This window comes from Stigmatopora nigra, chromosome 12 (assembly GCF_051989575.1).
Source record: "Stigmatopora nigra isolate UIUO_SnigA chromosome 12, RoL_Snig_1.1, whole genome shotgun sequence".
Lineage (NCBI taxonomy): Eukaryota > Metazoa > Chordata > Actinopteri > Syngnathiformes > Syngnathidae > Stigmatopora > Stigmatopora nigra.
The window spans coordinates 5864511-5889783 of record NC_135519.1 but is presented as its reverse complement, the minus strand read 5'-3'; the positions used below and the strand labels follow the sequence as shown (position 1 = coordinate 5889783).

Sequence of the window (25273 nt, the reverse complement as noted above, 5' to 3'; positions counted from 1 at the left end):
CACCGAGTCTTTTAAATCATTTGGAAATCTTTCCCACAAAACTCAACGCTGCTTCACAGCCAAAGTTCCATAATATATTATTTAAGGGCCAGTTGGTATGCCAACCAAGACAAGATGGTGACTCTTCTATAAACGCAAGTCTCCAGGCAGACGGCGTGGTGGCGGCTATGAAATAAACAAGTGACAAAAGGCTATAACAGATGGCCACGATGCAGTCAGAACACCAAAGCTTGAAGCCATCAAACAAACACTTGACACAACCAGGGGGGAAAAAGTTATCACATCAATATAGGTAGTGGTATACGTTTGGGAAAAAGAAAACCTCAAAACCAAACTGTCCCAATTTGGGTGTCAATGTATATCACACCACAAAAAAGTGCATTACAAAGTAAAGGAAAATGTAGGAGAAAAGACATACTTCTAGTGTTGTATTCAATAAAACAATTTCTTGAGTTGTGGAAACGTGCTGAATTTGGCATTTTGTCAAGAAAGAAAGGGAAGCCATTTGTGCTTTCAATTTAGTCAGAGGGCAGTTTGCAACTCATAATAGTACATATAGTATATATTTCTATACAATAGATCAAAAAGCTTTTCACTCTATAAAAAGCAACAACACAGAATGCCGCTTGTCCATTCTTATTGCAAAAAATTCACGTAATAATAGGGAGTACCATCAAACATAGGGCACAACTATACACGCACACACACACGCGCACACAAAACACACACAGGCAGTGTTAAGGACATCTGGCAAGACTCCATAGACTTTTCACTGTAATTACAATAAGCTTGGCAGTTGTCTCAAAGCAGGATTCCAATCACACCAACACTTGAAATAAGAGGGAGGGACCAATTGACTAGAATGATTACAAATGATGTGCATCTACAGCCACAGAACGCTGTATAAAAATTGGTTAGGATGTACAAACCTATTTGATTGCTAAGTACAACGTCGGACTCACAGCTCTGGGGGTCCTGGGTTCAAATCCAGGTCGGTTCACCTATGTGGAGTTTGCAAGTTCTCCCCGGGCCTGTGTGGGTTTTCTCCGGGTACTCCGGTTTCCTCCCACATTCCTAAAACATGGATGGTAGGCTGATTGGACACTAAATTGCTTTTAGGTATGAGTGTGAGAGTGAAGGGCTGTCTGTCTCCTCGTGCCCTGTGATTGGCTGGTCACCGATTCAGGGTGTCCCCCCCGCCTCCGGCCGGAAGTCAGCTGGGGTAGATTCCAGCACACCCCAAAACCCTAGAGAGGATAAAGCAGTTAAGAAAATGAGTGAGTGCTAAATACAATTTGAAGACTCCAAACTATCCAGTGATACTAATTACTGTTTTTAGCTTTAAGGGGGAGAACCAAATGTGACTTTGGCACAGAATTGCACATTCATATTCACCAGTATTTTTCTAAATTAGTTAAGGGCTTTTGAGTCGCCAAATAATCGTGATCAGCTCTGGTTCTGTCAACCCAAAAAGTCAAATAAATTACAATAATAAACACATCAGGGCTTAGAAAAAGCAAATTTGGCATTCAGCTATATTGGGGATTTGCTTCTTCTTATGTCATGATACCCTGTTTCTTTCTAGGTGACTCTTACTATATCTTCAGCACTGGATTTACTTGATGTGTGAAGTGAATAAAAATATGTTCATCATTTAATTATAGCCATTTCTTAAAACACCTAAAGGAGTTGTAATTTTTGCTTTGAAGTACACTCCGAAGTTTTGTCTTGTGAGACTTAGGGAAAGGAAAAAGAAGCAAATGAATCCGCAACATAAGCAAAGAGCGTTTCTGTAAAGTTTCACAGCAATATTCCATTAACTAACTTCAAAATCTCACACACACACGCACACACACACACCACTGCACATCACTATCGCACCCTCCATTTTCTACGGTTTAACAATACATGTAGAATTTCACAGAAATAATAACATGTTAACAGAAAAACAAAGTGCAAACATAGCTGCCATTATCAAAATGTGGCAAATTGTCAAACAAGTCAAAGGACCTCCAAGGCGGTAGCACAACTTACAAAATAGTACTTGATCTTTTTGTATTGTGTAAAAAAAAAGAAAGAAAGAAAGAAAGAAAGGAAACCAACAAACAAGAGCCCACAACATTTAAAAGACCAGGAGGACAACATGAATGTGTGTATTGAACACATGAATGCAAAGTCAGTAAGATTTCCACAGGAAAACTATTACTGCCATTGGCTTTCCCTCAAATTGGTGAGACGAGAGCAGCGCAGGAGTGACTGGCGGTCCCGAGCGGACGGCTGCTCAAATCACACAGGTTTGGTGTAACCAAAGATTCCCACCGGGAAGTGCTTGACGTGAGTTGGCCACTGAGCAGCAAGTTGGAAAAACTTGACATCGTTCCACTCCACTCCATCAATCGTGACTAGGAGCCATGACAGAGTAAAACGAGGGATTCATTTAAGAATCAAAATAAGTTGCAGATATAAACGAGGTGAAAATTCCCATTGTGGTTCCATTATTCATAGCGACGATAAAACTCAAATTTCAGACTAAGATGTCAAAACTAATTACAGTAATCCCTTGATTATCACGGCTTCACTTATCGCGAATTCTGTACTTAGGGATTTTTTCCAATATTAATTATTTTAAAATAAGTAAATACAAAAACAATAAATATGTGTATATATATATGGTAGAAATATAAAGCGCCTCCACACCAGGGGGCAGTATTACCTCTCAGCATTGTGTGCTGGTGTTTGGCAGTGCAAATCAACCTGCTAATTCCATCGATCACTTGGCTCTTTGAGTCCAGCTCTTTCTCTTTTGGCTTTTTGCTGAGAAAAATAACTGCAGGGGGAAAAACACAACAAGGGAATATTGAATATATTTCAGAGCTTGGCTTCATTTTCTATTAGTGTAAGCAAGAGTAAAATTTCCTCCTGCTTGACTTCACTATCGTCAGTAATATTGTGACCCCCCGGTACCTTTTTTGTTCTTTTCCTTGGTGACAACAGTCATGGCCATACTAGGTGGAGGGGTGATATCCCCAGCACAGGGCAGCCGGCTGACTTGGAGAGATCGAAAATTACTCTTCAGCGTGTTTTTTAATCCCACGTCTCGTTTCTCGCCCTCTTTCTTTTTCTCGGGGCCTTGCCACGTCCAGTAGTCCACCTGTAAACCCATCACTTCGCTGCCAGAGCACGGAGAACTGCAAAGGTAAACATACCACAGCTGCTCAAACAGTGAACACAACATGGAAGAAAGGATTTAGCTCTTTTTGTATAGCCTATCAGAGATTTTGAGGTGTGTACCCAGCTCCGGAAAGGGCAGTGGACACAGAGGGTGACTGTGGGGGCGTTCCCCCAATCTCCTTCCCGTATGGACCAGCCGACGGAGGAGTCGGGGATGCCAAGATGCTTGTGTTTCCCCCCATGGCATCATCAGAATCCACTGTGAACAGAATAGACAATCTTAAAACACATCTCGAAAAACAATTTCTTTCAGGTGCTTAGTGACATTTTTTAATCTCTTTTGGTGTAAACAGGGTTATCGCTTTACAACACGGTGGGTAACAGATTTGTATTCAAGTCAGAGTATGATTAAGTCAAACACTAACTGATAGTAAATGCATTATTCCAGTGGATTTTAAAAAAAAAAACATTTCTTACCCTCGAAACATTACACTGTTAAATTTCTACATTTATGACCTTTTTGTAAATATGTGGTAATGTCATTTGGAATATAGGTTCCATCTTACCTGATGTTGAGAGGCTTTGCTCTACAATACCAACTTTCACAACCTACAAACAGAAAACAAATGCTGTCAGAAATTAAATAAAGCTTTGTAGTTAAAAAAATACTAATAATTAAATATGACATACCCCAATAAATGGCACAAATTTCTGACAAGAGTCCTCATCCGGGCTGCAGAGAAAGACAATAAAGAGGCAGTTAGCTTGGTGGGAGTAAGGACGACAACGCTCCAAGGTGCAACACTCAATGGTCCTGGAAGGGAAGATGCCACCATGCCCCATTGTATCAGAAATGGCACATGATTGGCTTTGAAGTGAAATGATCATCTTGGGGATTTTATGAGGTGAATGAAAGAACCGCTCCTTACAACCAACGTTTAAACGAGGTATCGTTCTTGTGAAATGCGACAAGTGTAAACATCTTAAGCCATACATGCAAAAATATCATTTCGGAAGGAGCACAAATACTACATTGTATATTATATATATAATTGTATATTCCTTTACGTAAAAACCAAGTCATCTGGGTTATATAGTGTGAATGCAGGTGCAAAATCTTGCCCCACATGAAGCTTACCACCTCACAAACTTCTTGCTTTGTGGAGTAGTGACTCTAAACCTTGGGAATAAAATAAGACTTTATGGATAAAAGTTTTTGGACACATTCATTGCAAGTACAAGAAAGTGAAAAGTAAAGTAAAGTGACTTCCACTCATGTTGGAAATGCCTTTACAATGTTTGAGGGCGTGTCCCAAAACTTAAAACCAAAAAGTGCTGTCTAATCATCAAAAAACAACATTATTAGTGCGCCTCAAATGAGAACCAGCAAACCATTCCTGAGGATATTCAGGATTATTTTGTGATTGTTAGGCAAATTATCACGGCAACAACACTCAGGGCACGCCAAGTTAAAAAAAATCGTGCAGATTGACATCATGATAAGTATTAAAAGGGAAAAGGAGTGTTAAGACATGGCAGAAAGCAGTGATGCGAATGAAAAAAAGGGAGGGGAAGCAAAAACCAAACAAGAGACAAATTAGATACCTGATGTAAAAATCAAAATACAAACTTCTTTTCCTTGAAAGCAAATCAAAGGGGGCAAAGGGAGGAGGGACAAGGAATGCAAAAGGTGTTAAATTGTGATTTAATTGATAACTTCTGACTAAAATGGAAGCCACTGATAAAGCAAAAAAGAAAACATGCAAATGAATGAGATAATGACAAGAGTAATTGAGTAGTAAAATCCTGGTGTACCACAATCTGAAATCTAACGCTCTAATTACAAATTAATTGCAAATGAATATACTGTACACACGTCAGTAGTGCACATCACACAGCCACCTTGAGGGTGAATGGTTTTTCATGACTCAATGTTTGCATGCAAATTGTGGATTACATATTTTAATCCACCTGCACAATCTGATGAGTTCCAAAATCAGGCCTGTGCTGAAGGAATATAATGCGGTGTCATTCTACGGTGGGTATTTTTTTTCAAGTTACAGCTATGTAAATTATAAATACAAAGGTATTCCCTAAAAACTTGACAACCCTCCAGCATTGAAAAAAAGAGAAAAACTGGGAGGATACAAAGGACTAGCAGCTAAATTAATGGAGTTGCAGGGCTTGCTGCAAAGTACTTACTGTGTTCTCTATTGAACAATAATTTCACATTCTTTACAGTATGGAAAAAGGAAGAAATTAATCCAAGCATAGCTCAACTGGGACAAGCTCCGGCACCTACCCTGACCATTGTGAGGTAAATGAATTATTGAATATTTATCATTAGGGTAGCGATATTTAATATCCATAGATAATAGATAGACAGAGCCATATGTATAACATGGCTAACCTTTTAAGATAGCAGTACATAAAGGAGATAAAGTGAATTTGGAGGTTGAGTACATCTAACATGGGATTGTGTAAATAGAAAAGCTAAGTGATTGTTAATTCCTCAAAGCAGCTCCACAGGGGAGGTCTACTCAATTTTGCTGAGAGGATTAAAAAGGATCATCATATTAAGTTTGGAAATCATACAGACAGACATGCATAGAAACAAACGCTATGCATGCCCACAGGCACACTTTGAGGATGTTTCATATGAAATAAATTAACGTTACCTTTTCTGTTTGTAGGTGAGCATGGCTTCCGAGATGGGAAACTGGTGGGAGACATTGGCACCAGCCAGGTACTGAACCACCCGCCCGGCTACATCAATATTATCTGCATGTGGAGTAAAAATAGAGCGGTTAAAAAACACATTTCCAAGGAATGAAATGATCACAACTAAGTAATCACAATCTGATTCATTTTGCTGTTATTCAAACCATTGGCAGTAGGCAGCAAATAGTGCAAAAAAACAGACTGAAAACATTAATGAATAGAAAAAAACATAAGACAAACAAAGGAAGGCATTGGCTTTCAATTTGAAATGCCTTTTAATTCAAATTTTGGGTTAAACGTTGAGCCTTTTAATCTTCTTACGCATCAACAGTGAGAGAAACGGTTGATGCAGTGTTGCCATGGAGCAGAAAGATTCCCTTCACATAGCAGCTATTTTTTCGCAAACGGAAAACATCTTTCCATTCATCCGTCCCTGACCCACGCTCTGACGCTCTTTCTTTCCTTTTTACGAGTTGACCAAATGTTTGACCTGCTGCCACACAAAAATGCCTGTAGCCTGCAACCACAAGCCTTGGACGTAAATAGCGTCCTACCTGAGGCGGGCCGTTCCGTCCTGCAGAACAGCTCCCTCCAGGCTGTGTCCATAAAGATGCTGTTGAACTTGCTGTCAAAAGAGGCCACATATTTGGCCAGGGGATGAGAGCCTGTGCAGCAATTGTGCGATAAAAGGTCAGAATTCTTCTGAAATATGTGCTTGACTAAACCTGGCCTCAAGTCAAATGGTTTGTTGTGATTACCAATGGGGATGACCAGGAAGCGTATGTAGCTGAGCCAGTCAGGAGTCTTGTTAGCTAGCTGCTCCACAAAGAACCGCAGGATGGTGCTAAGGTAACTCTGGTCACCCGTAACTGCCACTTTCATTGTTGGCGGAGTTTGCGCATTACAGTTACAACTAAGGAAAGTAAAAGAGAACAAAAACAGACAGATTTTAATGCTTCACATATGATGCTAAGTGAAAATTCTGTTTGTTTAATCAATTGATAGCAAATCAACATCACATTCCAAAAACTAGTAGTCTATTATTCACGACTAGTTTGAAGCCACTTACAATCTCTGAATTCGAGTAACGATTGTGTTGAAGGCAGCCTGGACATCTGCAGCAGAGCAAGTGGACACAATTGGCTGAGCCTGTTCATGGAGTAGCTCTGCAACATACTGCATGGAAGCAGAAACACAAAAAGGACAGACTGTTAAAAGAAGTGGGGTTGATGTATTTAAAGGGCAACAAAAATAAATCCAAGCAATTGACCTGTCCTTGCCACTCCATGGTGTTGATGAGAATGATGCTCTCGGGCAAGCGTTCATCAGAGATAAGGATCTGGTTTAACTGGTCATATACAGACTTCCTGGGAACCTTTTGGATATGTGAATGGTATCAATGGTTACACTTCAAACAACAACAACAACAACAACAAAAATAAGATTTGGTCTTGGGAAGTTATCTACCTGTGCTATGAGTCGTGACTCTGGGGAGCACTCGCTATCTATACTGCTGGTCCGGTCACTTTGAGCCTTGGAATTCTGTCTATCTTTCATGGAGGTGCTGCGGGGACGCCTCTGAAGCCTGTTCTCCATTTTACTGAAAATGTGGAGGAGACAAATTAGTTCCGCAGTAAATAAATGAGGGGGGGGAATAAAAGAAAGCAAATCCTGTTGATGCACATGAACAATAGCACTCGTGTGAATTGAGGACGTTTGCAGATGCACAGCTCAGTAGCGTACCTTGGAGACATGTGGTTTTGGGACTCAGTTTTGCTCAGCTTGCCAACACTGCTAGTCATCCGTTCAGTGTTGACGTCCCAGCTGCTCACCTCCACTGGCCCTGGCCCGCTGTCTTCGATTTCTGGCTCCTAAACCAAAGAGCAGAAATGCATTCAAGTGACAGTACTGCAGAGAACAGTGCTGATGTTTACAACATAACAGCTTCTGTCGTGACTCTTTGAAACCTGTCAAGTCTCCCACCCAGGCTCAGCGCCAGCCAGGTCTTGAGCCAGCATTTCAACATTTTGGAAAGGGGGTGTGGATGAAAGTTATGGCCACTCAACAGGAGAAAAATGATAGTCAAAAACTCAGAATTAGGAAAAATAAAAATGTGTGATGGCATGATCACTACATTTTCAGAGTATAGAAATCGGGTAGAAAAGATCAGGTATTGCAGATCTGCAAGGGTATTGCCGAAAGCAAGAAAACAAAATTCAATAATTGCTTTATACGACAAACATCACAATAGAGAAGGAAAAGGTGAAAGTTCAAGTAAACAACGTCAGAAAACGAACGTTCTTTTTGCTGTTGCGGTAAGATAAGGCCAAGATAGTTGTGTGTGAATGATAATCTTAGAAGCAAAGAAATATTTCACATTTGTACTCGTTTCACAGGATTTAGTATCGGGAAATCTAAAATGCCAGGTGACTGGGGTCCAAAAATATGTGATTATAAATCATTGTGTTGTGGCCCTTGGCAGCCAGTGTTAGTATTTGCAGCTAAAGAGAAAAAAAACTGGTAGATTAATCGCACACTTAAAACAACAACACATGTGAAAGCAACCAAATAATTTAAATCAGATTAATCTTTTTTTTCACTAGTGAAAAGAAATAACTGTGACAATGGTTAATTACACTTCTTCCTGGCCCTTGTGCACCCCCACCCTCCTTTAATTTGTTCCCGGAAAACCCAAGACTCATGGGAGGCAACAAGCACTCCAGTTTCAAGGATAAGGGCAGTGCAGAAGAAAAATGGACAACCCAATGCTCGAGGGACCTATGGGCAAAGAAAGTTGTAGAACTAAAAAACATACATACCCCAATGGTTGTATCTGCGACGTTTTCCTCTTGATAGCGGCCCCCTTGCGCTTTACATTTGTCCACTGTTAGAAAGTCTCCACTCTGAAAGGCAAAGAAGTCAAAATAATGAAATAAATTCATGAGGACTAAAGCTAAGTCCACTTAGGGTTACTAAATGAGAAAATATGATTGAATAATAATTTTAAATGGAGACACTGTCTTGAGAAAATGGATAACCTACTGTTTGGAATGTTCTGGGCTACTTTGTACAAGCTAAAATGGATTAAATGGATTCCAATATATTTATAAACGGCCCACCCTTGTCCTCCCCTCGGACAAAGGCAGACAGAATTTATCTGCTGCGGTTCTTTTTGTCTGCAACAGGTCGTAAATTAGTTTAGGAATTCTTTTCCCAATCTTTACCTCAAACATAGGTGCATATTTGGGTCTGTGTTTGTTGATAGTGGTGTATAGGTCATTTGAAGTCAAGTCTCTATAAATAAACAGGGGTGAACGCAAGGTAAGAACATGGAGGGGGTATTTTAGTTTACGTCTCTCCCATTCCCAAGATTTTTTAAATGGTTCTCGGGAATCCCTGGACCATTCAAAGTAACTGAGCCACCAGACATTTTACGCACTCCCTGGGGGCAATTACTTTGCATAACACTGTTAACAACATGATCCCATCCAGAATGACCAGAAGGAAGAACTTTATGGCTACACAGCTGGACTGACAGAAACCAGAGTAGGTTATTATTGCGCCAACAATTAAAGGCCTGGTGATCAACTTACCGCATATATCAACTCTCTTTGTTGACTTTTTTGGCTGTGTATGCTTCCGATCTCTGTCTGTGAGCTGGAATGAGACATGCCCTCGAAAAAAGGCCTGAAAAATTAATCCAAATAAAAACTGTTGTATTAACTGGAATGAAGATAACCACATAGTACATACATATGATAAGACTTTGTTCCAAAATATCTTGACCCACAAACACAAAGTGTTTATTGCAAAGAAACAAAATGAACGAAAACTCACTTGAGTTTAGGCTTAGGTGTACTCAAGACACTTTCATTGTCCTCCATCTCCGGCCCACTATCACTCTGGTTGTACACTTCTAGACTGTCGTAGAGTAAATCCAGATCCTCCTCTACTTCTTGAGTTTGGTCCACTGGGTCAGAGTCTAGGACCTGCCACACAACAGAAATATCAAAAACACATGCATCAGCTTCTAAACATTACAATGGATTACAAGAATACAAGCTAGAGTTGAAAAATAATAAAAATGGAATGCTATGTAAAGAAGAAGGAGGCTATAAATACTACATCAATGCTTTTGAACTAACCAATCAGATCCCACACACACACTGCAGCATTGAACTTTGATCTGCAGGCTCCCCAGTGGGGATGCATTTCATAGGAAGTGCACACAGACAGGCTTGGAGACTAATCAGGTGATTAATGCCACTCCATAAGTGCAAGAGCTGTCAGGCAGCAGATAAACAGTCTGTCCCTTTTCTGGTTCCTAGGCCATGTATTTATAGAATGGCGGGCGTACACCCTGTCCAGCCACAGGGAAGGGATTAATGGCAAACAATGTGGTATAGGATCACCGGGCTAACTGAGGGACGCAAAACCAATAAGTGTAACCAAAGCCAGGATGTTGGTAAGTGAAAATGATGTACTCATGTAATGCTAGCAAGCATGGCTTTGCAAGACCAGCAAACCTACAAAAAGTGTACTTAATATTAATAGATAAGTATTGATTTGGATGACAATGCTTTGTCAAAACACTCAACTGAAAGTCCAATTTTGATGGTTCAGTCTAATCTCTAATTAACATTAAAAACAAGATAATACATATTTATGTGAACCGATTTTGAAAGAAAAATGTTAAACAAGCAACGTATATCACTTGTTAAGATTTTACAGTACAATAAGTTGATTATCATTTTAAAGGTCTATGGTCAAGATCTACCACATTTTACTTCCTAATGGACATCTTGTGGTTGGCCCAGACTTCCGCTGTCATTTACAAGCCATTTCTGTTGAAAGCCACTATGTAAAGATATCATTAGAATCGCGAAAGTATGTACTGTAGATTCATTCAATAGGACTGCTGAGAGGATAACTCAAATTTAAATACAATGCTTCATTTACCATTGGATTAAGTCCTGGCGAATAAATCCCTCAATGGATTCATTATACATATCGTAGCTAATGGCAATCTATGAATTATACATCTATGAGTGGGGGCTAATGCAGGCGAGCACCATAATGACGATTGAAGCTTTTGATAGCACACGCACGGAAATCTTCTCTTGTCAGGAATACATTAGCAACAATCTAGCTTGATGCCGTTTCATCAGTCAATAGCGATTACAACTTTTAACCAACAGCAAATGAAAACTTTTCAACAGCGGTCCTATTAAAGGCTTTCTAACAGACTCATAAATCCCATTTGGGTATTTCCCCTCTAAAATTCACTTTCAAGTCTAGTGCTATAACCTGGAACAGTCTCTGGAGTCTTAATATAATCAATGCGGCTATTCCGACTCACCTCATCGGTTACCTTGAACCTCTTCAACAAGGCCACAAATTTCTGCTTGAAATTTGGTTGCTGTAAAAGAAAAATAGAAATAATGTTAATATGTCCAACAGAAATGAATGCCCCAGTAAAAAAGAAAAGAATAATTCTGCCCATTAAATTCTCCTAGGAACCTTCTGGCTGATTACGTATCTGCAGTCACTTCAACGATCATTTTAGTTAGTCCACTGAACCCACACTCCTCATTTACATGCTCATTCACATCCTACTAATGGCTAGCATAAATGGAATACACTGTGTGCTTCCCCTAAAAGCTGCCAAGTCAGAAAACAACAGTCTTGGCTTTTGCCTGCGGTCAGTGATTAGCCAGCATGAAAATCCATGTGGCACTCGAAAAGGCAACTAACCCTTGTCATGGAGGTTGTCCGAATCATTTTCCTCCGGGGTTTCTTGGGCTTGCGAAGCTCATCGTCTTCATCATAAATATCCTGAAATACACCAGAGGGCCCCCCGCAAGCCTCGTGAGGATAAGCAGTATAAAAAATATATCAACATGGAAGGGTTTTCTGGTAAATGATCTAAAAGTGTTACCACATCCTACACAGATTGTTTAAAATTCCTTCAATTGTGTGGAATTGAAAGCTCATTAAACATGTGATGAAGCATTCAAGTGAAATGGAGTTGCTGTAAACAGCAGATGTGTTGCGGGTTGAATTTCTAATGTACTTCTTTTGAGTGTGCAATTTATTATTAAAGGAATTTATACTTTAAAATGATTTGTCATTCCTATTTTTTCCCCACTCACCTGGCCATGGGCTGCATCATCACTAGCTTCTTGCTCAGACGAATAACTGTCATCGTCCTCCTCAGAATAATTGTCCATATCCGGGGAGCGGTCTAAAGAAAAAAAAAAGTGGAAATATCTTGTTAAAAACAAGAAATTACAAAGACAAGCAGGCAGAAATCCAAGGCAACCTCATTTAACTACTAACTGACTGTGTTTCCTACCATGTTCACCAAACCAATTTATTTTGACCTTCCTCATCCTGAAGAGGATATTGCTGTTTAAATAGCAAATTTTATTGGAGGAAACAGCCAATTTTATCTAGGATTTTCTCTTCTTTTTAATCAGTGTGTCCGCTCTATCCTCTTAATTTGGACGGATGCCATAAAGGATCATTGCAAAGAGGAGCAATATAAACTTTGTCTCAAAGAGACACAGGCTTTAATACCTAGTACATGAGCTCATCTGTTATGTTTGAGTGACCTCCTTAATAACAACCAGAACAGTGAGGACCAGCATAGCAGGATGAAGGCGTGGAGCCTAAGCTGGGCCAAATATTTTCCCCACTGTCCAGAATTAGAGCAGTGTAAGGTAATAGGCTCGACATCTGTTCAACTCACAGATCAACATTACAACCATAGCAAAAGGGAGTAACATACTCAAGGACTTAGGCTGGCAAAGTATTATCTGACTTCACTTTGTCTCCATTTGTGAAATGGAATGAGGGTGGAAGAGCAGAGCTGTCAATCACTATTACGTAAGGCCACGAGTAAAAGGGTAGGAGGGGGGTTTTGTGCCCACCTGAGATTTTAGTCTTTCGTCCAGTCTGTCCACTGCCGTCCTCATGGTCAATGGGCTGGCTAGAAAGCGAGTACACACTGATCTCCGCCACACGCACTGGAGCTTCCTTTACGTTGCTATGGAGACCGAGAATCTGGCCCCCGTCTGTCGGGTGTTGCATCACCTGAACATAAAGACATTATCATAAAATGAAAATAGACTCGCTAATTTCCATATGTTTCCACCTACATGACATATTTTCTTACACAACTAGGAAAGGTTCACCCATCCATCTCAATAATGAATTCTCCTAAGCAAAGATGGAATCATGTTTTGAGCAATTTCTGCATGGATCAATTACTCAGCAGAGATGCGCTGAAGCTGAAAGATGAAAGATTGTTGTGTCTTTCTTCACAGAGCTAAGACTGATCCAGAATAGATAAGATCTATTATAGATTGTTTTAAACCAAGCAAATGATTAAAGGCAGCAAAGCTGTCTCCAAATTAAAGTAGACACCCACAGAATTGCTGTTTTCCATCACAATTGTGAAACAGACCAAAGCCAATTTGCTTGTATGATACAAGCGGTGTAAAAAATGTATTGCTTTTTTCCAATCCATATCTTGGGAGTCATTGAAATATTTTACATAAAGAGTTCCCTTTTAATAAGATCATGTCCCTCACATTTTGCTTAAAATCAAAAAGAATGCACAAGATCAAATTGAGAAAAAACATACTGGAATTGCTCACAAAAAAAGTGAGTAATAATATATATAATGTTCTATTGAGTCTTATTGTTATGCAAGTTAGTGCAAAAAGTGAATGTCATTCTAAAATGCAGCAATGCATTAATCTTGTTTTCAGATATGAGCAATAATTCCAGTTCCCAAGCTATGACTAGAATCTTTTAATATCAAAAAGCAATATGAAGCAAAGAGCTTTTCCTGACGTAAAAATATCCGTACGGGAATTAACACAGCATTTAACTGGTTATAAGTAATGAAACAATAGTCCTCACTAACAAATTCTGAACCCCAAATGACATCGATTGAGGATTTAGAACAAAACCACATTTCCATTGTATAAACATGGACACTGGGCCATTACTTCTTCATATCATGCTTCAGAGCATCACTTTCAGAAAAAATACTTTCAAAGCCAGTTCCAGATGTGCTCGCTGTGTGAATTATTTAAAAATCAAGCGTAAGACCAGAAAGTACAAGGCTATGAATACATGTCAATCACTGTCACGGGACAGCTGCAAGCCTTATTTTTCAGAAACACAAGAGCTTGCTTTCTTGTGAAACTAAGCATACAAATACAAAATGCAATACCTCTGCCATATTGATAACTCCCACGGCCAAAGTCTTGTAGCCCAGGATGGTTCGATTCTTGTAGCGTTTCCTCCTTTGTAGCATGATCTGTAGTCTGTTGGCATCCCTCTTCAAAAAATGGGGGTACTACAAATGAAAACAAGAAAGATCATAGCCATAAATGTTATATTTCCACACCGCAAATACCTTATCAGGTCATTAAAGTGAGGAAAACTAGAGAAAAAATAATAATTCAAGAGGGTATACAGTTTTTCCAGCCATTTGGACACAAACCCTACTTTTAAAGTACTTCCTTACAACTCTCCATGGAATCATCTGGAGCTCATTTATCTTGGTACTTCCTTACATTTGTTACCTGTCTGACATTTTTATACCTTTTTGGGCAGTCTCAGATCACCAAACAGGAAATTAATTTAGCCTTGAATTGGACCACAGACTTGTGGACAAGCAGTATTTTAGCATTTTGAACAGATCCTATTCATTTGAAGACATATTAATTATGTCCATTATTAGATAATGGAATATCAATCTTAACATGTAGATTAAATGAAAAATGATGGAATCTTTCTTTTTCAATCAAGATTCAAAAAGACAAGTTACAGACACATAATAAATGTTCAGCCTGCTGATGCAGTGATGTTATATCATCACATAACACATGAATTCTGTATAAAGTCATGCATTTCTTATTTACGCTTGCATGAACAGACATACAAACAAAGTTCTGAAACACAAACACACTACCAATGTATTTGCAAAGAGTACCAGAATGGCAACAAGATACTCTTCACTTAAAGTTGTCAAGTAACCGCCGTGTCAGTGGGAGAATTCACAGCACAGTGACAAAGTGCTTGCCTGTAGTGAGAATGTGAGTTCCAGATCAGTCTCCATTAGTCCACTGGGTGGGAGGACATACTCGTTGGATCGCAGAAGACGCTTTGAGCCCTAGAAAATAGAAGAATAATAGAGTCACACTTTACATCGCCAGCCAAAATCAATCATGTGGATTAAGACTGTTGTTACACTCCTATAATGAATTGTCTCTTTACAAAAGGTCTCTTCTGTGACAATTGTAAATCATTGGAATATGCATTCCGCAATGTTGAGAAAGACATACTGTCACAATCTAAGCGATGGCTGCAGCACTGGATTTATTATGTAGAGAGCGGGAAGAAAAAAGAAAAATTGCAGTCTGTATATGACCTTGTCACTAGTTCATTACAAAAGGAGCCTTGTTTGCACTGTTTTCTCATGCTCCATAGCCAGGACAATGAATCAGGGCACAAAAGCCAGAGACACTCTCCAACTGCCTGACATGCATTTACATTACACAGTCTTGGCAAGAAATGCCTGTAGTCAATGTCCTCATCACACTCTCTCCTTTGAACTTGTGATCTGTAACATGCCTTTTTGCCTCCTTGCATGCTGTGCCAAATGGTGGAATGTAACAAGTCCAACTTCACTCAAACTCTGAATTTGGATAGGATGACACATCTATATTTAAAATAACTACAATGTATATATTTAATTAGCCAAAACAAGGGACAGAGACAGTGTAGCGACAGTAGACTCTAGAAAAGCAGTCACTAACTGGCTACAGTCAGGGAATCTACATTATGAACTACAGCTCGATAGTCAGTATTATGGCTTTAAATCTCTTAGACTTCAGTTTTAATTATCAGTCTGTCTCTCTTCATGCAGTTTCAATTAAGGTTCGTCAAGGAAGCATTGTGTAAGATGTGCACTTCAATTATCGATTAAAAGGGCCTAAAACTAGACATTGAAGAAACATGCTTTTTAGATACGGTTCTGACACGGTTCTCAATGGTTAAGCAGAGATTCTCACATTTTAAAAGATTCATTCCAACCTTGATAGGTTATTTTTTTATTCTTGTTGATACTGAGTAGTGGCATTAAGTAATGGCATTAGCCAAACAATAAAACACAATGCCAATGGGGTGGTGCAGTCAGTTTTCTTTTGACTTCAAGTCTTAACACTATATCCATGAGTCAACGCCTGTTAAGGTCACAACCCAAAGTCATGAATTTAACATTTTAAATCCCTTCTAAGGTGCTAATACACCTGCCCCGTAGTAATGTTAGTCTGCTATTTTAAGCATGTGAGTGGATGTGAGATTCCAAAGCTGCCTATGCTAAGAAGGCTTTTTATCAATTGGCAGGATTAGAAGCATGTCCTATTGTTAACCAGACTGGTGATTAGGTTGAACAGCGTACAGCGCAAGCGAAGAATTGTAGAGCAAGACTCAAAAGATTACACACTGACTCACCTGTATTTTGACAGCGATGGAAAGTGAATTCAGTTCTTTGTCCAATTCTTTAAGCACGACAAGTTTTTTCAAAGTGAGGCTGCAGAGCCTGTGTGAGAGAGAAAACAGGGTTATAGAAATGAAAGAAAATTTGCACAATTTTAGGCCTGCAGGTTTGACTAAAAATGGAGAAGATCTGAGAACCACATTTCCAAGTAAAATTGGAAAGGATGTGTCATCAAAAGGCAATTCTTTCATTTTGTCATAACAAAGTGAAGCTATATTCAGGGATGGCCAAACATAGCACCAATGTTTAATGACTTCTTTACTCATTGTAGTCAATGGATCATAACAATCTTCCTAAATAACCTAGACAGCATTCATCTTAATATCTGACATTTCTGCAGAGTACAGAGACCAAATGAATACAAGACTCTTAATCTTTTTTTGGGATAAAGTGAAGAACTTTCAAATGAGGTTTGCTGAACTTCCTCGTGACCTACTTTTCCTGTCAGCCCTGTTGCATTAAATTATGATCAAAGGTGAGTAAGAAAGACAACGCAAAAACCCAGCTATGCAGACACCCACTACCTTTAAGCGCAACACTCAATGATTTCACTCAAGAATTTTCCTGCTTGGCAAGTGTGATTCAGACAGGGACTGAAAAAAAATGATAGCACAAGACATTTCTGCTGTATGGAGGAACTACGTGTAAGTGTGAAGTACCCATTCTGTTACTTCACTTTTGACTTTAAAAGCCGCCTTTATGACCAAATAAACAGAAAACTGCAAATTCATTTAAACCTATTAATTCATAACTATTATGAATGATTATTTATATTAATTCTGCCAATGATGGCAAAACACACATTGCTGTTTTGAAATGTATGTGCCTATCTGTTTAAATACCGAAAGCAAAATCTTTTTGAACCAAATAATTAAACCTTGTAGAATGCAAATTGCCGTATAGTAAGGATGAGTCACAGGCAGCAGAGCTCTATTTCGAGAGGGGGAAGGGTAAGAAGAAAACAGGAATGATGGCTAGACAACAAATGTCTTTCTCGTCATTGCTCTCATTCTGACTGGGAATGATTTAAAAAGGCTGCAGGCACTGAATGGGTCACATCAAGAGTTTTATTTTTTCCCTTATTTATCAGAAGTGTTATTAATCTGCACTTCTGTCTGCCACTAGATTGTGTTGGGGGTGTAAATTGAAGCCATCTGGTCGGGGCTAGGTGCAAGTTACAATTTGCCACCTAAACAAGAGTAGTGAACGATTTGGTGGTATCCAAAAATCACATTTGTTTTTGTTGTGGTTAGTTTAAGGAATGTACAAATTGCATATTTATGCACCGCAGTCCGAAGAACCTGATTTGGAGGTTTAGACAATACTAAATACCAAAATGCTATTTTTATTTTTGGGGTTTTATTTACTACATTGAAGCAGGGATGGTAATTGGGAATATGTTTTAATTGGAACTGGAAAAGTATGGTTGGGTTGAGCTGCAGTTTCATACTAGTTTGAATAGGAGGTGTGAAGTAAAAGATAAGATTTTTTTTCTTTTTTTTTTAACATTCTGTTTACAAGTTGATAAGAGTCTGCAAGGGGAACTCCTCTTTTCATTTTTTTTCCTACTCACACAAGGTGTAGTGAAGATTTTGCTAACAGCTTTAGGTTGGCATCACAGACTGTGACATGGGTCAGAGTCAGCTAAGCCCATTAGAATGGCCGTGTCATTTGTTCAAACTTTAGCACACTTAACCTTATCGCATTCCAGAATGGAGCACTATAATCTAAAACAAAAGTACTACTTTCCTCCATACAGTCACAATATTCCCAACACTGGTGCTCAGAAGTTGAACAGGGTAGTGTTCTAATGCTTTACGTTTAAAACAATATAGGTTTAATTTGATTTGATTTTGTAATAGAATGCAATTTGCAATTTAGAGGACAATAATGAAGACAACCACTGCAGTCAGTGTGAATTTTAGGAGTTAGTGAATCTTATCTGGTAATTCATTTCAATAGCCATTGTCAAATATTTGATTTTGATAAGAGCTCTGTGATGAAAGGCTGTAAAACAAAATTCATTAGCTTCACTGCAGCAATTACAGAAAGGCTTGTAATGGATATTAACCATTCATAATGTTTACGATTCTAAGTTGCCTTCAAGATTAACACATTATAAATAGATTTAGAAGATTTTTGTTTTACTGTGCATTGTTGAAAGCAAAGAATAGACCACAACAGCTTCATTGCTCTAACTCAGTCAATTTGGTTTGCCTAATTTCTCCATCCCTTCAGGAGTTTTTACTGTCCAGCTCTAGATAATGTCAACGTCATTATTTTTGCCACTTAATAAGAACTGATTTCACCATGCTGCACACTCCATTTAACTGTTAAATAGAAGAACAATAATACAATGAAAGAAAACAATGGAACTGGAGTCATGATAATTTCTGTAAAATGATTTGACAATTATTAATTGCCAACTGTAATTGCACCATTAATGATGAATATTTAACTACAGAACGGTACTTAAAAGCATCACTTAGTGCATATAGCTCCTCAAAAAAGAGCCTTCTTAGATGTGCAGTAGAGCCCCAATGGCTACTAATGCAAAACTATTTCTGGACCTCTTAAGTGATAGCAACATCTCAAGTATCATGGTGATAGAAGTCCTGTTTAGATAAAAGGACTACAAAGAGACTACTGCTGTGCTGCCCCTGGCAAAAAACTTTCTCTCTCTCTGTGAGGGGAGGGATGGCAACAAAATACCACCGAAATGAAACCTCTGAACTGAACAAATGACTTAGTCGCCTAAACACAAACACACTTTTGTATTTATTTTCCCTTGGTCAGCACTGTGCTTGATGTCATGCCAGTTCCATGCCTTCGCATCACTGCACGGCAATTGTCAAGGCACAAAACAGGAGGAATGCAGAATGGAGTGTCATTTGAAAGAGGAATGATTGAAAAAGACTGAATATATGCTCAGTAATGGAGGCTACAGCAAGATGAAGGGGGGGAAAATCTTCTAATGTACCATTGCTCTTAGTGTTCATGGGAAATGCATATGGCATTAGTTCTTTGTGGCAGAAATCTGAAGTACTTTGTTATTTCATGGCAAATTTATACACCGAGTTCCATAATTTAGCCCCAGAAAAAGGGTGAGTTGCTCTGAAAGAAACTTGTGAATAGTTCACTCTTGTGCAAGAGCAGCAAAAGGAATTCTATCCAGTACGAGAATGAGATTTGCCGTGCAAAATTAAACATCCATCAATCTGTACCATAACCCATTGGGGTGCCGTGGTGGTTCTGCAATCTATCCAAATTGATCATGGGCCAGGAGCTGAGCTACACCCAAAACTGGTTGCACACAGGCCAGAAATGCAAATTGGACTACGTTCAGACCACAAATTACCAGATTTACCGTCATAGTGATATACATCTAATCTGGGATTGGATCATCATGTGTCAGGGACAATGATGGAAACAAACATGTAATCTATGAAATATCATTAAAGCCTTTAGAACAGTAATAAAGCCAATGTGTTCCTTACTTTGAGTGTTGTAGGGTTTAATATGCCAAGATGGTGTGCATTCTATGTTAAAACAGGTCATTTTTAAAAACAACTAGTTTAATTGTAAGAAACACCCATAAAAATAGATGCAATACAACAATTTTAATCAGAAGAGTGGTATGTATAGAAAGAGCTTAACTTGCATTTAGGCTTGCACGCAAGAGGCATTTCAGCCCCCAATATCTCGTGATGTGTCACAGATGGCCATATGCTCTTTGGGCTTTAATACCACAAAAGAAACCTTCTCGAGCCCACATTGAAACAGGGGAAATAAGCTCTGTTGAGTGTATACACAACAGCGGATGCAGTGTTCTGTTGCTGTATATTTTGCAACAAACTTAATGCCAGCAGGAGCAAAGGTGGGGAAGTTTGAAGGTTAAAGTAAATTGAGTACAGACAGGAACAATAACACATAAATTGTCGATGAATTGTTGAGAATTCTGACAACTGTGGTATTAATTAATGTAAGATGCTTCATTTCCATTTTGCTGCGATAGCTGCGATAAACCATTGTTTGTTCATCTCTTAGCAGCAACTGATAAAGTAAGTTGCTCTATGTTTCAGTCCAATGTAAGCATGTTTACAGCCCAAATCAAACAGGTCTGCTGTATAAAGTAAAAATATTGTATTATTGAGTCAATGGCACCCAGTGAGTTAGGACGATAAACTAAATATTGCTCCAATGATTTGTTTTCCTTGACTCCTCATTGTGAGCTTTAGTTTAGAAAGAATAGAGTGACATAGAATAGTGTTAGGGGCTAATTGAGCAATTGAATGTAAAAAGAAACAGACAGTTCAGACTCCTTAATCTGGGATTAGACAAGTGGGCCAGCTAGAGCATCAGTGCTGTTTGAGCGTTGACGCACTAAATATAGATCTGTCTTAACCAGTCTTAGTAACTTTTTTCAGACCTTAGAATGTGTGAATCCTTGTAGAAAATAACTGAAAAACTCAAATAACTGATGTCTTCACAAAATTGCTGATTCCTCAGGACACCAAAATATTGTTTATACCACAATTACTTACACATCTTGTCGGTTAGTCTGTCAGGTGCATTCATTCATCCACACAATTTAAAATGTTATCTGAAAAAATAGTGTTGTTGCTGGCACATCCAACTCAGGAAATGCCTGCATGGGAGAGGTGGGAAATAAGTAGAGCAAGAACAAGGCAGAGACTATAAAGATATTCACTATAATGGCAATTGCTGAGTTTTGCAATACAAATCGGACATAACTTCATATGCGAAGAAGATCTAAACTGTATTGCATTCTGACATCATAGCCAACTGGCCTGTTCTTAAGACCTGGGACAGATCGCCAATGTTTGTAAATGGGTGGGTTATCCACAACATCAATCCTGCCTCAGATCCCAACGTGTAGGTCATTGGTCAAAAATGGAGCTATTCGGGCTCATTGCAGTGACCTGTCCCAGCAATTCTCAAGTTGCCAGGAATGCGAAATGCTCCCCGAGGAAATTCCTCCATCTCTGGGAAGGAAGAGGAAGGAAACCAAGAGGATTTTGACACTTTTCAAGCTGCAGGAGGGATCATAAAGGGGAGAGTCAGGATGCTGATTGGTTCCCTCCTAAGGACAATGCAAACACCTAGTGAAACACGGTTCCCATTTTTTCTACTACCCACATCTGTATTGAATTACTTGTTTTGAATACAATTGAAGACAATTTTAAATCCAGTAAATTCCAGACAATTTTAAATCCCTTGGCAGATGCTTTAAGAACGTATGCTTTTCTAATGGGTATGTGTGCGTGTTTGTCTGCCTACAAGTCTTATAGAAATATTTACCCATTAACATTTTAGAGTTCAGCCGGTTTGTTGAGAGAAATTCCAGCCTTTACAGCCAAGGCTGTCATAATGATATTAATCAAACCTTTCCACCGTCAACATGTATGTGGTGCTAAACTAATTGTATGTAATCATCGTAGTCCATTAACGACAAATGCTTTGCTTTAATTTTATCTCTTAACATTGCAAACTGTTTTAGAACCAAAACAAATAACTGCTTGAATTGAATACTCATTTTAATTCTACACCACCTAATAGAGTGGGAGCAATAAAATGACGTGATCCGCCGTATTGTTACACAACTGCTATTTGTATCTGTATCACAATTCTAAAAGGCCACTCGAGATAGTTAATGGGGCTGTTTGTGATTTAGGAAGCAGAGGATTACACTGCAGTGTCTGTATACAACATTTGATTACTACCTTTGTTCTTCCTATTAAAAAAGGACATCGATACAGCTGAGAATTAAAAAGCAAAGCAGTGATCTGCCCAAAAAATGTCATATTTTTTCGATTTTCAAATCCATATCAACCAATGTCATTGTTTGGTCTTTCATTAGGGTTTATAATGCCCTAACCATGTAAATTGTGCAGATTTTCAGGGGGCCCCTATATTGGAAAACACTAAATAAATCATTATATATAATATTTAAAATTCCAAACATTATTCAGTTGGCTGTGCTTTCATTAAATTATGGCGTGCATTTTAGTTATTTTGGCAGGTGTGGGTGTGTACACACCACAGACACTGTAGGTGCACTGAAAAGTTGTCAAGCTTGCCCTGACAGGAGGTATGCGTTTCTTTATGATGAGGTTTCATTGTGTGATATCTGTGTTACATCTAATTTTTATCCACAGGCTGGCTGCTCAGTAGACTGATTCAATTACACACACAAATCAATTTCACCGCGCCAAGTTTATGGAAAATGACGTAGCTGAAACCATAATGACTAGCATGAAAATGACCTGACAAGCTTGCGAGATGGGCTACATTTTAATTCTTGTTCTCTTTCACAATCAAGCATTCTTTATCTGGTGTTGTTTTAAACAGTGAACCAAAAGAATGTTAGTCACAGCACCAAAAGGATTCTGATCAAAACATTATTCCACTGTGACGTTTGTCTTTTGTAGTCGAAATAAAGAGAACGTAATCCTTCCATCAACTGGATTACACCCCAGCCCCAAAAACCTAAAAAGAATAGAAAGCAACATTCATATATTTTTAATCTCACCTTGTTCCACGTCATCTGATCTGACGTAAACGCTCAGTAATGCTAATGTGAAACCAGTGAGCTGGGCAGTAAATAATTCATGTAGTTCACATGTTGTGACTCCATTCACACTTGCTTGCATACCCATGCAGTCAGAAACCAAACACACATGCATGCACGCCCATGAAGAGCAGAGGAAGCCCCCCTTTGCAAACCCACTTTCCCCCCCAGTGAGTAGAACAGATCTAGGTCAAAGCTGATTAATGTACCCTCTGCTCCCGAGAGAGGCTTCTGGTCAGGTGGCAGCTGTGTGCATGCACACCTTCGACGAATACTAATACTCAGGGACGTCTCCCTGAAAAAAAATGATATGGTGGGCTTGCCATCAACACTAAAACGGATGTCAGTAAATGTGCGTGGAACATGACTTGTCCTAGAAAGGGTGTAAACATACCGATTGCTTTTATGGTTGGATTTGACAAGTTAGCCCCGAGAGCTCAACTAAGACGCCTGAAGAAATTAGGATACTTCATTTCGGATCCGATTTGTTTACAAAGTGCAGCGAGAAAATGCAATAATGCGCTACGAATGAGACAAACGGCGCCCCGCCTTGTCTTCGTGGATCTCGAATCTAGCTGTCAATAAATCCAAACAGACTCAAATCTATGAAACATGTTTAGAAGTCAGTACACATTTGCAGTCTTATATCACTCATGTAAGATTATTTGTCATCAGTAGATAGAAAACGAGTTAAACCCAACTTTGCTAGCTACTTATAACTTCATCAATCAGATTGAAGGGGGAAAAAAACAAAAACAAGGCTCGACTGTCATGGTGATTATAACAATCACGTAGAGCACAAAGCGTATGGACATATCTGACGTCGATCGTTAACTATGATAATTAGCGATCGCCAATTATGAAGTCAAATATCAGTAATATCATGGCTGAAGCTTTAGCATTAGCATTCTCGCTTGTTAGCTTCAGGTTTAGCCAAGTCAACCGTAGTAAACCAGAAATGCACAGCAGCTCGATCGCATTGCTTCACGTTCTTCGCGGAGGGCGTTGTTTACCTAGCAGCAGCATCAATAAAAAATCATCAAATTCAAAACATGTAAACATATCTGCCAAGCCAATAATAATAACCTTACCTCGGCACGCAGTTGGGAGATGATCGGTCTATCTCCCAGGTTGCAAAAAGGTTCATAGGGACAGGCATGCCACCGGAGCCCGAGCCGAGGACGACAGCCCCGGCAAGGGCTCCGGTAGTAAACGTCGATGGTGCCGGTATGCAACCGCCACCGCTGCTCGGGCTCAAGAAAGCGGCCCGACCGCTTCCTCTCTCAACAGCCGCCGCCATCATCACCTCGACTGCCGCCGAGTGAGCAGCACTAGCAGAGTGTCGGACGTACGCGGGAGCCTGTGAAGTGCGCGCAGCCTGCCCAGCTCCCCCAGACTCCCGATGACTAATTTAGCGTGAATTTAGCCCTCCCATCCCGGATCTTTCAATAAAAATCACTATTTCATTCGTTTGTGCTGCGTTTGTGCCGCGAAAAGTTTGGTTTGCGCCCGAGCCGAGTCCTCTCGAGCCCCTCGCGGAGATGCTGATCGTCGGGGCGGGGCATGCCAGCACAGAAGGGAGGGGCGGGGCGGAGAGGGGCGGGGCAGCGCCTCCTTGCCTTGGGTACTTGTCAAATTAGTCACATCATAACAAATGCATAATCTCCAATGTTGGATGGACATTTTAATTACAAAATGCTAGCTGATGAGAACAGCTATAGTGCCTAATAAACGTGTGGCTATATGTTGATATCAAAGAAAGATTACTAGATTTCTATGTGATGTAAAGCACTCTGAATTGCTTTGTGTTAAATTGTACTTTACAAATAAATGTCCATTGGTTTGTGTGGGATTAATCCAGTATAGGATTTATACTGCCCTGACATGCCCTAGTCTTTCCTGTCCTATCGTATGACTAATAGATCCTTTTCTCATTAGGTGTCCCCTCGGTAAATTGAGTCGTAACGACTCTGTAATGCTAGTTGTAGTCCGATAGCATAAATAGGCAATCATTTTGAATTCCCCAATTTCCCATACTTTTGTCTGCTCACTTAGACCCTTTCTGTCCTAAATGTTAACGTTACATCTCAATTATGTATGTCTTGCACAACTTTCAAGGAACTATACAGCAAAATCCATAACTAATGTTGCATACATTTACAAAGATACACTTCTATTTGCTAAATTAGAAGTAATATTGAACAAGTCCA

The 25273-nt window shown here is 39.4% G+C and overlaps 1 protein-coding gene across 2 annotated transcripts; it reads right to left on the bottom strand.

The window, feature by feature from the left end:
• Positions 1-60: 60 nt before the first annotated feature.
• Positions 61-24623, bottom strand: LOC144205573 (phosphofurin acidic cluster sorting protein 2-like). 2 transcript variants are annotated; one of them, XM_077730001.1, is made up of 25 exons: positions 24155-24623; positions 16426-16513; positions 14993-15082; positions 14138-14263; positions 12825-12987; positions 12045-12136; positions 11647-11727; positions 11252-11311; positions 9730-9881; positions 9486-9579; positions 8712-8795; positions 7636-7763; positions 7360-7492; positions 7163-7267; positions 6962-7068; positions 6651-6805; positions 6447-6557; positions 5850-5952; positions 4777-4809; positions 3862-3904; positions 3738-3780; positions 3292-3430; positions 2965-3188; positions 2714-2827; positions 61-2402 (listed from the first exon to the last, which is right to left on the bottom strand). In XM_077730001.1, the coding sequence occupies exons 1-25, from the start codon at positions 24364-24366 to the stop codon at positions 2287-2289; spliced, it is 2796 nt and encodes a 931-aa protein (XP_077586127.1). In that variant the 5' UTR covers positions 24367-24623; the 3' UTR covers positions 61-2286. The 2 variants fall into 2 exon arrangements, with proteins under 2 accessions (XP_077586127.1, XP_077586128.1); XM_077730002.1 differs by lacking the exon at positions 4777-4809.
• Between the last annotated feature and the right edge of the window lie 650 nt (positions 24624-25273).

Excerpts from the sequence above, each read along its gene's own strand:
- LOC144205573 (XM_077730001.1), bottom strand. The coding sequence starts at position 24,366 with ATGATGGCGGCGGCTGTTGAGAGAGGAAGCGGTCGGGCCGCTTTCTTG. Across the intron at positions 16,514-24,154 it reads TCTCCCAACTGCGTGCCGAG|GCTCTGCAGCCTCACTTTGA; the intron begins GTAAGGTTATTA and ends TCTCTCACACAG. Across the intron at positions 3,189-3,291 it reads ACTGCCCTTTCCGGAGCTGG|TTCTCCGTGCTCTGGCAGCG; the intron begins GTACACACCTCA and ends TTACCTTTGCAG.